This window comes from Aulostomus chinensis, chromosome 4 (assembly GCF_037954235.1).
Source record: "Aulostomus chinensis isolate RoL2024-O1b breed Wild chromosome 4, RoL_Achi_v1.0, whole genome shotgun sequence".
NCBI classification, from domain to species: Eukaryota; Metazoa; Chordata; class Actinopteri; order Syngnathiformes; family Aulostomidae; genus Aulostomus; species Aulostomus chinensis.
Window position 1 is genome coordinate 5,149,240 of NC_141323.1, and position 12,132 is coordinate 5,161,371.

Consider the following 12,132-nt stretch of genomic DNA (forward strand, 5'->3'; position numbering starts at 1 on the left):
TCGAGTGCACGTGTCAGTGTGTGGCTTTATGCAGTGAATTAAAAATTTGTGAAGTGAATAAAAGAAACAAGGAGTTCTGATATCATTTGTATTTACAACAAATGTTTTTACTAAGGGGAATAATCATTTTATGTGAAAAACATTAAATCTATTACACATTATGGTGTAAGATGTATTATATATATATGTATATGTATATATACACACGTGTGTGTGTATTGTTATGTGTATACTGTCCTTTCATACTTCAAGATACTGCAACTTGAGTGACAGTTACGTTCTTTCAAAATGATCTTTCTTGAATAAAAAAAAAAATGGGACCTGCATTATCCTGGGGTTTTTTTTCCACAGGGCTTTTTTTTTCCTGCAAAAATCCAAAATTCAGTGTAAAAAGCTTTGAGCTGAGGCAACCCATGGTGATGCTAACGACAAGACGACTTCATCCCTGCAGGGCTCCACAATGTTGTCCTGGTTCCAGAAGGCCGTGAAGTGAACATTCGAGTAGGACGACTGAAAGCAAACAGCTAATTTATGCGCTACTCTTAGCACGTGCAGCTACCTGAAGGTTAACGCGACTGTACCGATGAATGTCCCCACCTCGTCAACTCATTTAGGATCCCTCAGCACACCCTCCATCGCACCTCCCACTTCAGCTGACTTCATCATCAGTGCTCCTGGGTAATGTAGTTTATAGAGTACCTAGAGAAGCGCTAGAATGCAAGAAAAAATTATGATGAACTAAATAGTACGTGAGTGAGTACCAGCCCACACTGAGCATGAGCGCGTGAACTTCACTCTACCTGCCACAGGAGCGCAGACTTCCAAGTTGCTCAAGTCGCTCGTGGAAATGCAGGCCGACGTGGGAAAAGAGAGTTTTGAGTGATCATATATTCTCTTGTATGAAAACTTGCCATGAAATGTATGCTCTTAAAGGCGTAGGCTGCACGCGCGATGACCTCACATGATGGAAGCATTCTTCTGCTCATTTGTATGTTTTGTTCGTGTCTCGTCTTCGCCACTCCATTCCTTCCCGCGTGCAGCCATTCCTGCGACACCACTGAGTTTGTTTGTGTTTCTTTTAAGTGATTTTTGCAGCTTTTACAGCTTTTGAATGGATACCGGATGAGCTCCTTCGTCTTCCCGTTGCATGTACTTGCACGACACCTTGTGCTGGTGTTCATGATTAAGTTTGAGTGAGTTGTGCTTGACTTGACATGTGTCATGTGTCAAACAGACTCAAAGGTCTCTCATACACCAGGAAAAACCTGCTGCTGGATAGTGATTATTGCATGTAAAGAATGCGCACATGAACATCTGTAAAGTGTAAAAACATCATGTTGTGTCAGTATAAAAAGACTGGATCAGGCAAACAGGTGTCAGGATAGATTTTGTCGTATTGGATAAATAAATAATTCTATCATCTGCGAAGAGTGAAATTCCCACAGCTGAGATTCTTTATCTTTGATATTACATGTTGGCAATAGTTGTACTCGTGTAAGTTCATCATTGAATCTGTTACGCTTGCACTCTTCAAGAGTACAAACTAACCTCAAGGTGTGATTTATTTTAGGATTCTAAATTATGCTTGAGTTTGATTGATTGCTCCATTATTCTTCTGCTTGAGAGGCTTCATTCCCCCCTCGCCGGTCCGTGCAAAGCTTCCTGATGGACCGGCTCAACTGAACCAGCACCAGGACTGTTGGTGCTGCACCAATCTCAAAGTAGGTTATGCTCACATGACCGTGTTGATTCCAGAAAGCTGCTGGAACATCTGAAGGCCACAGCCCACCAAGAGGGCTCGCCGTGTGGGAGGGTAGGTCAGCATCCGCCAGATCACCGGGCCATCTGGAAAGGCAAGCAAAGGCACAGCAGAAATTAATTTCAAACTCTGCAAGACTTCAGTGCAAACAAAATTAGACAGACTTCGTTTCAAAGTGCAATACACACATTAAGGACATTTCGTACAACATCCAAAAAGCCCCATTTCCACTCCATCCGCTTGGGAGTCTACCTTCTTTTATTGGTAATGATGTAAAATTCATAAAAAATAGCTGTGTGGAAAGATATTTTCTCGAATCAGGAAGTGTGGTGAGGGGCTGTTCCAGTGGACAGAGAAGTGAAAAAACACATTCAGAAATCCACAAACTCTCATCACAAACAGTTTTAATCATTCAAACGTAATCATGAGAGCTTTCCTCAGTAAATCGAAAGCATCTGTCCCTCCCTCTGATTGACCGTCTCCTCACTGTCTTGTTATTTCTTCTTCTGTCTGTTCAATTTAAAACCACGAAAGGCACACAGGCGTGCTCCGTGTCCATTTATCGATCTTCTCTCAGTTTCAGCGGGCTGTTATCACAGTTCAGTGCACACACCGAAGAGCGCTGTCCGTGCTTCTGAAACAGCAGCTACCTGCAACAATGACGTGGATAAATGTTATTCATGTCTGCGTGTTGTTTCTTTTGTGGCAGAGAGCTGCTGGAGAGGCTAAAGAGCCGCATGCAGCTCACGACGCCAATCCCCCGATGCTGTGCTGAGCCTCACGTCAGCTACGGAGGTCAGAGGGCACTGATGACAAACACTGATGCTGCATGTGCTCCATACGCCACAAACAGAATCTCAACACTGTCCAAAACACTTTATTGCTGCTGAAAACAACAGGTGAACACACCTTGCTGGGATCGCTTCGGTTGCTACGGTACAGAATATGGGAGCAGGGAAGAGGTTGAATAGAGACTGAAGCCCACATCCGTCTGTTCATGAGATGTAGGTGAGGGGACCTCTGGGCTGGAACATGAATCGGCTCATTGGTTTTGTTCAACAGTCGTGCACGTGGGATGTGACGTTGTTTTTTGTGGTATTATCCCCCTCCTCCTCCTTACCGGGATTGTAAAGAAAGGAACAAGCATGGCGGCTGAACATTTCTCACCTGTCTGCAACCAGGAAAAAAACGCCAAACAACACTCAGCACCTCATTACACTGCATCTAAACATGGCGTTGCTATGAAAACAAAACTATACACTCGCCTCACTAACGTAGCTGAAACCCTGCAGAGCTGCTAGCATGGCTGGACACTGATGTGCAGTGTAACATGCTTCCAAAAGTCAGTTCGGACAGTTATTCAGGATGTAGATTGCGATGTTGTTGACATCTCCATCGGTGTAACACAGTAGCTGCTGCTTCTTCTTCTTCTTCAGACGGACATCTCAGTTGAAAGGAAACAAATATTTGACGCTGGCCGTGGCCTCGTATGCTCCCACTCGGCTCGGCGGCGGAACCAGAGGGCGATCCACACACAGACAGGCAAGTCCTCGGGGAAAAGAAGTCTTAATAGGATGAGAGAGCGACTGGACAGGCATGGAGCTGGCGGATAAAGAGGGAGACACACAGGGTGCCAGGAGCTCACACAAACACCTTTACACAAACAAATGCACAGGTAAAAGTCAAGTCAGCGCCAGGATGCACCAGTGATTATGCAAACATGTCGGGATGCGTGAGACCACACATATGAAATCGCACAGGCTGATTATTTGGGAGCAGCTGTGTGTGGGAGGACTCGGGGCCAGTGAACATCTCCTTTAACTGTTTGACAACCAGAATAGGCTTTACACAAACTTTCCTTTTAAATCTCACAGTTCAGATGCTTTGAAACCGTCTCTTAACTGTGCGCATGCAAGAAGCCGTCTGATGTCCTTCGAAAGGAATGAGAGGTCATTTTCATAACCTACTCGGAAGCTGGGAAGGGCATCGTGACTTCTTAGTTTTACAAACCCATTTATCACGTCATCAGCACTCAGGTCACAAAACTGAACTCAACAGCATCTTGGAATCGATGCGATCAAACACCTCACAGCCAAGTGTCAGGTCAGCCTTCGGCCAACTTATCAATTCCATATCTTATCCGAATGTGGCCTCTTCACTCTCGGTCTATGGCTGCTGACCCGAGCAGGTATGCAGTATTTCATATGTTTCATGTCTCCCTGATGCTTTGAAGTCAGTAGGAGTCTGTCATGGTATCCCTCTGGGCTCTCATCTACTCCAGAGTTAAAAACACGGCTGCATTCTGAATATCAGCGGTACCTGGCTGACCTTGACAAGGTTACGGGAGGCTCAACTTTCATCATTTTAACGGCACAACTGGAGGAGCAGTTTGCTGTGGGTGAATGCAGGAATTTCACCTAAGAGGTCACGCTTTGATCCCTGCGTGAGGCTTTTGCTTTACTGTTTTATTCAAACTTGTTGACAAGAGGTTGAAACTCCTCGCAAAGGTTTGAAACCAAATTTCGCAGCTTGGTTTCGGCAACAAAACAGCAGGCAAGTAAATTCCATCGTTAATTTCAGCCAGCAATACTCCATGGTTAGCTCCAGAAAACAAAGCTGCATTTTTAGACTTACGCAACAAAACTACAAGCAACAGAGGTAGTTAGGGTTGGACAGCAAAACTCCACGGTTCGGTTTAAACTGCTGGACTACAGTTGGGCAACGATAACTCACCCCGTCCCCAGAACTCACATTTGAAAAGTCAAAGTTAACTATTAACAATCCCAGCTAATGTCCAGTATGAAGACATGTTTACGACTTATTCGTGCAGTTGTAGTTATACTTTAAAGTGAAGCTGCAGCAGCTGAGCTTTGACCTCTGAGAGCAAAGAGGAAGTGGTGCGTTTATGGGCAGGGCCATTTCCTTGATGGGAGCATGGTGGGGTTTTACTGGAGGATCCCAGAGGAGACCAGAGGAGACCAGAGCAGACGACGTTCATCTGATTAGCCGACAGGGATATCAGGATTCACTGACTGAGCTCAAATATCGAGAGGCTTCGCCCGGAGAAGCGCCACGTTTACTCGATCATCCATCACACAGACACGAGATCTTTTCACAGATGCACACAAATCAATTAGCAAAGGGTTAAAAGACATCCATACATGCACAAACACAAAAACACACAGCCTCATTTCCTCAGTTGAACACCACCCAGCTGTAATTTAATCAGATGAGATATTGAAAAGGAGGCTCCACGATGAAAAACGAGGCCAGAAAACCACGAGCCCGCTGAGGAAGTCTCCCCACGCCACATGTCGCTGAACCTGTCCAGCTACGATCCGGCACGGCTAAACACGCACCACCGATCGGTAGGACCTGCCGTCTTCGTATGAACGCTGAAAACTAAATATTTTTTTAAAAAAAGGCAATGTCATGGTTTCAGTGTCAGTCTGCTCTGGGATCACTTCTCCTTGGATTCTCTTTGATTTCACACCTGATCAGTTTTCAGTCCAGCAAACACTAACAGCCTCTCTCTCCTCCCGTAACCTCGGCTGTGTTTTTAATGAGAACAGGCTCCTGCACGCTCTTCCCTCTCTTTGATATTTACTGAAGGAATCTCCAATTAGCTCTTTTCCATGGATACCTGCTTTTGGGAAACACCAGAGCTCCTTCCCATAACACCCCCCCCCCCCACAGCCAGTCAAAGCACCTGTGGAGGCCTACCACGGAAGCTAAGAGGCGCAGGTGGAAGCACAGGAGGAATTACAAAGATAGAAGTAGATGGAAGTGGGCTGCAATCAAAGACTGAAACCTTAGCAGGCAATCTATAGCCCTCCTCCCTCAGCTCACATCTCCTCTCTAATTATTTCTTCCTGAAGCATCCCCTCTCTTTTCCTCTATCGCCTCTCCCCCGGCTTCCTCATCAGAGTGGGATCATGATGTCTCCACACAGTCGAGATTGGAACAAATGGCCCGGACTAATAGAAATGGGTGTTTATGGAACCACTGTGCAGCCAATTTGTTCTAAATTACAGAGAAAAGTGCTGTTTGTATAACTAAATAGACACAACGCAATCAAGCTTGATATCTGCTTAAAGCTCCAGCACTTCTATCCAATAATACCCTCATATCAAAGTACAAGTTCAGGTGCAGCGATCAGGCCTCAGTCACCAAACCAGACAAGAACTACAAAATACTGCTGATATGGAGCAAGGCGAGGCGGCACGGTGGAGCAGTGGTCACAACTGTCACCTCACAGCAAGAAGGTTCTGGGTTTGAGCCTGCATGTTCTCCCTGTGCCTGTTGGGTTCTCTCTGGTACTCCAGCTTCCTCCACAGTCCAAAGACATCAAGAGGGGACCAGGTTAATCCAGACTCTAAATTGACCGTAGGGGAGAGCCAATGGTTGTCTGTCTCTATGTGTTGGCCATGCCATGGACTGGTGACCTGTCCAGGGTGAACCCCACCTCTCACCTGAAGGTTGCTGGGATAGGCTCCAGCCCCGTGATCCTTAACAGGAATAAGCGGAAGAAAATGGATGGATGAATGAAACAAGGCTTTGCTCCTGTCTGCAAGATAAAATTCAGGGTTAAATACACCCTCAAGTGCGAAAGAATAAACCCTGAAGTGTGAAAGAGTAAATGTCAGAACAGTTTATGATCGAGGCCCAATGTTCATCGTCAAGCGACAGCTGGATTTAGCTTAGCCCAGCTTGCTAGATCAATGAGGTAAATGCTAGAAACAACAGGATGAAGGCTCGCCGGGGGCCTCCTCACAAAATTACCCTCATGTTGGTGGTTGGATAAAAAAATGTGGTAGTTAAAAACCTTCAGAGGTGGTATTGGGTGATTTTCTGGTGTTTCAGACACAATTAGGTTCCCCCCCCACCCCTTTCCTGCCTTCTATTGTGAGGCTAAGCTAAGCTAAACTGAGCTAAGAGCAGCAAAACTAAGATAACTTAACCTAAGCAAACACATCCTGTCCAGGCTGTTGTCACATCATACTGGTGAGAGAATTGAATACAAGTGAGGCTGAAAAACATTCAAATAAGGTGTCGGGAACTTCTGACACGGAAAATGTTCCAAATAAGTCAAGAGATAAGTCTCAACAAACCAGAGGCCACTCCATCGCTGACTCAGTAGCAGTTACAACTCCTCAAATTCAATGGGTTCAGCAAGCAGAGACAACTTGCATGTGTCTGGTTTCAGTTTCTCGTAAACAGAATAATTCACACAAATAAAATGATGTGACAAGGCCGGCAGAGATCTGTCAATCAACCGTCTGTATTTCCAAACTGATTAAATGTTGTGATCCAACCGACTCGACAGCGCAGACGCTGCAGACGAGGGCTTCAAAATATCAATAATGTAGCATCGATTTAGCGGGCTGCCAATTGCTTTTTCTGCCTAAGTGAGAGGCGCTCTGGACCTGTAGCATTAAGGACAAACAGCTTTTTAAGTGGCGCTGATCAAAATCCTGTCCTCCAAGACTCCCGTCTACAGATGCAGGGGAGCAGCTGTGTTTATTGAAGGGTACCGAGGGGCCTGCGGTTGCCAGGAGCTGGATGGGTAGTTGGATAAATGAACGGAGCTGCTCGCAGATTGATGTACACATCACAAACACTCTTCTGTTCTTGTACTAATGTATACTGCGTTGGCAGCCTTGTGGATAAATGACTTCATCAGTGCTTTTCAACGTCAGCGCTGCTACGTTCTCCAGAAAGTGGAATTAGGAGACGTAGCGGCTTCGGAGTAGACAAGGGAGGTGAAAGAGAATCAAGGAGGGCAGCTGTCACACACCTGACTGTCCCAAATGTACAGTATGGCAAAAATAACGATAATTTATGATGTTGAGGTTGCAGTGTGGTTTGGGTTAATCTCACCGGCAGCGCAACAGCTGCCACTGCTACGAAGTCCAAAGTTTTTCAATCATCCATTCCTTGATAACTTATCACACACGATTCCGTCTCGTCAGTCTTCAAGTGGTCGACCAGAGGCGATTGGGCCAATCCTTCGAGGGGATGCAGGTGCGCGCAGCACGCCCGTTTGGTCAAAACCAGAATGACGGCGTCTGTAGAGGTTTGTGTCGATGTTGCCAAAGCAACAGCTCATGTCAGCACAGGAGAATCTTTACTCTTTAAAAGTAGAGCAACGGACCCCACTGAGGGCTTTTCTCCCTGGGTTTTCGCTCCACGTGGCTTTGGCTTCGACAGCCGAACACTCAAAGTGTCACAACTGGTTTCCCCAACACTGTCAGGTTGTCTCAGTCATTTCTCCTGGCCGTTTAAAGAATGAGTACACGAGCGAACGAGACACGAATGATCCAGACAGTGCAGGTTTTCACATTCCGCTGCCAAAGTCGCCGGCAGACTGAGAACATACCGGCGGGGACGATGTTGAGAGAATGTAACACACACGTGCGCCGTCATCAGAGGGGAGTTCTCTGGGTCTTGAGTGTCTTCCGTAAACGCAGAATTTTTGTGATTGTGTTTATTTTTCCTTATTCATTGGAAACATATAAATATCTATATTATTATAAAGATGGATGGGCATCTTTCAGAAATGGGTAGGGGTCACGTTAACAAACTAACAAAAAAGGAGCTCTTGACATTTTGGGGCAAACTAGTCATAGCACCACCTAGTGGTAACTGATCTCCTCCTACTGGGTCAACCACATCCAACAAAGTGGTGCTCTCAAAGGGTTATTGTGGCGGCAGCGTCACCCCGGTGAGGTGGCAGGAAACAGTTGTAACTGAGCTCCACCTGGTCAGGTCAGTCCTGGAGGGACAGGCCCGAGGGAGCAGACGTCATGTGACTGATGTCAAATCACCTACAGAGACATAATGCAGAGAAGGTGTGTGTTCTCTAGTGCCACCTAGTGATAATTACATCTCAGCGCACATGTTTTTCTGCTCATCTGAAAGGGACAGAAAGAGAGACAGAGAGAGAGACAGAGAGGGAGAGAGAGAGACAGACAGAGAGACAGACAGAGAGAGATCTTTGCCTGAGGGAGCCAAGCTGAAACGTACCGTATATAGTATACACATTATACAGCATTATTCTGCACTAGACACACACACATACACACACACACACACACACACACACACACTCCTTTCTCTCTGTCTCTCTCTACCTTATGAATTTCATAAAAAATCTAAACACTGCATAGGAGAAGTTCTCTCTTTAGTCTTGTGTGTGTGCATGTGTGTGTGTGTGTGTGTGTGGGGGGGGGGGGGGGGGGGCGTTCTCTTCTGCAGTCGGAGCCAGAAATTCATTATCACATTTTTAAATCCCTAAGAATCTGTAGTTGGAGGGTGTGAGAGAGCTTGATTCAATATCTACACCCCCACGTAGGGCCCGAGAGGGGGGCCCGTGATAGACCTGCCACTCTCAACTCCCCTCATTCAATTATTAATAAGCTGCTTAAAACCTAAAGGGGAACAGAGGAGCGAAGAACTGGGAGAAAAGAGGCTCTTTTGTTCTCTATTTGTCACTGTTGCTTTTCCTCCTGGCTTATTCTGCAGCGCCGTGACTCAACTAAAACCTCCGACCGGGGCTTGAAGACGTTAACAGCAACTTGAGCGTAAAAATCCATACGATTTCTGATTCCCTTGCACAAGCGTGAATCAAGAGGGGAACATCTGAGTGGAATGATGAGTTTTGTACCCAGACAAACACAGAGGTGCCTTTTAGCCATGCTAGCGACACGGCTGGAACGGCAGGTTGCTCATTCACAGGGTGGGTGGAGCACTTTTTGATGGTTTACCATAAAAAAAGAACAGTTCGTCCCTCAACACCTGCTTGACAGTTTTACTGAAAACCAAACTGCGTCATCGCATTAATGAAAATGCATTTGTGTCAATGTGTTTGTGTTTATTCAGTTGACTTTTCCATCTGTTTTCAACCTGTCGCTCTTTTGTTTTGGTAGATTTTATCCTCCTAAATCACATTTATTGTTCTCATCCCTGCTTGTGTGAAAAGCACCGCAGAAATTTAATTAAGTTGCCGTTCACCTGCCAAAAAAAACACAACTGAAGATGAACGTGATGATGGATCTGAAGGACTGTGCGATGTGGCTCAGTTTTAATCACATGACTGTAATGAAGGAGGTGAAAGTTCAAGTTAGCGTTAACATGCTAACCCCCCCCCCCACACACACACACACACACTCATATTCTAGCTTTTACAAATATACCTTTAATGTTTTTGATGTGTTCCACTTGGGAACTTTTGCTTTATTGATATTTTCTGACTTCAACACAACGATTTCAGGGGTATTTTTCTGGGTTTTTTGCCTTCTAAAATGCACGTCTTAACCAGCACGGACCCAACAACAACAACAACAACAACAACAACAACCACCAACAACTCAAAAACCTGACAGCATTTTTAGAAGTAACTCCTAAAATCTGAGGGTTTTCAGCCAAACTTAAACAAAAAAACCCACCCAAGGTCAACTAAAGCCTTCATCTCTCCATCTCTCAAACAGAAACCTTCAGCTTTTATGTGAGGCGACTTGCCGTCGCCCTGCTGCTCATTAAATGATTGAAATACAAATCAACAATCAAGACCTAAAATGACGACATGATCTCAGGTCCAAGTCACTCTCGTGTCAGTCTGTGGACCAAAGCTGAGAAATCAAACGTGACCTCTCAGGAAAGAGCGATCGGTGGAAGAGTGTGAGACAAAATAAGAAAGGAGAGGAGGAGGAGGAGGAGAGAGGGTTGATCGGAGGGAAAGCAGCGGAAGGCAGAGTTCTGGGGAAAAGAAGCTTTCATCCTGCTGCTGCAGCTTCCTACTGTTCCCAGCTCATATCGTTCAGATAGAAAAGACAAATGTCACCATATAGAAGATAAAACGTCCACCTGATTATTGATTGTTCTCCTGAGACACAGCCAAGGGAAGTATTTGTTCATGAGGAGTTAAGTGGAAAATGGGCTCATTTCATCTTGTCAAACTGTTTACTCTTTGCATGAGTCACTCGCAACGTCTTATCAGAGCAGCCTTGGGACAAAGGGAGTGGGTTTAGTAACACTGAGCGAGTGAGGGACACAGCAGCGAGCCGATGGTTCACGATGTACCGAGACAACTTCCCTTAAAAAACTCTATCAGACCTGGTACCTTCATTAGAAGCTATTAAAGTCCCGGTGGTTTTCCGCTGGTCTCCATCTCCTTGTACAGTCTCAACCACTGCGGAGGAGTTGATGCACACCGACCTCCCCTCTTCCACCTCTTACAAACCAGCCTGTTCAACCATGCAGCCAACCAGGACCAGACCGCCGCTCCCCTCGCGACCTCCCGGCCTCTGTATGATACACCGGATTATAAACCGGTGTCTGTTGGAGTGGCTTTGGTTGTCCCCGGAGGATCGTTCCAGCTCTGGTGTGAGGAGAAGAGCCTGGACCCGCCTCAAGTGCTTCAGCTGCTTAAATCGACCCGGTTGCTATTTCATCCTGTCCCAAATGTCTCTTTCAGGCCCGCATGCACCCGCTGACGCTCTCACCCTTCGACGGAACACTTCCTGGAAGGTGTCACACTCCCTTGCATCTCACTGGAATTCAGTCTCACCAGTTTGTGGCAAAGCAGCTCATTTGTGGCTGTGACGTCAGTAAATGGTTGGTCATCCTGATCCACCTTTTACACAGAAGAGCATCAGACGCTCCTTCACAGGTCTGAGGAAGAGGAAGCCACATCTTATGTCCTTTATGATACAGTACACACACACACACACACACACACACACACACACACACACACACACACACACACACACACCTGGTGCCCAGAATGTGTTTGTGCAACAAAAGAATCGGTCCCCTAGCCTTCCTTCGTCTGCACAGCACCTGTCACCCTGGAGGCTGTTTCTCCTCCAGCACGGGTCCCTGGAGGCCATCCGAAGTCATTCCACCTGATCCACGGTTCTACACAAATGCAGACAAAGCCTCTGATCACTCGGCACCGAGTGTCTGACTGATATCAGGTGATTCCTTTGTGCGCTCTCCTCTTTGCCTCTCGTGTTTGATAAACTGTTGGATTGCACAGCTTTTATTTCTGTTTCCTTCCTTTCGCAGCAGCAGCCTCCATCCCCTTGTGATGAACGTTGGAAATTAATCTGTGCGGTGTCACTCGGGACTCTGCGATGTGCCGTTACGCATGACACATTGGCTTAGTGTGGAAGGCTTATTGTTTCCTCTCCTGAATGGGGTGTGTTTGTGGTACCACAAGGACCCAGTGGGACTTGGACCATATCCACTGGTGATAGCCTGGGCCTCACTCCTTCATGGTTCTGTGTTTCAGAAGCAACAACCACCAGGCATTGCTTCCTGTCTGCAAGACTAAAATCAAGGCTAAAGTCATTTTCACTTTCATGCAA

At 46.2% G+C, this 12,132-nt stretch overlaps 1 protein-coding gene and 1 long non-coding RNA gene across 3 annotated transcripts in view; both read right to left on the minus strand.

Moving 5' to 3' along the window:
- slc2a13a (solute carrier family 2 member 13a) overlaps positions 1-12,132 on the minus strand; it is a 61,765-nt gene that overhangs the window by 23,463 nt on the left and 26,170 nt on the right. The window contains exon 4 of the mRNA XM_086201185.1: positions 1,737-1,845. Coding sequence (XP_086057311.1) covers positions 1,737-1,845 — 109 coding nt within the window. The remainder of the gene's footprint in view (positions 1-1,736; positions 1,846-12,132) is intronic.
- Positions 2,631-7,867, minus strand: LOC147262387 (uncharacterized). 2 transcript variants are annotated; one of them, XR_015112547.1, is made up of 3 exons: positions 7,640-7,867; positions 6,232-6,326; positions 2,631-3,361 (listed from the first exon to the last, which is right to left on the minus strand). It is a non-coding gene; the product is annotated as an uncharacterized LOC147262387 (long non-coding RNA). The 2 variants fall into 2 exon arrangements; XR_015112548.1 differs by lacking the exon at positions 7,640-7,867 and adding an exon at positions 6,871-6,971.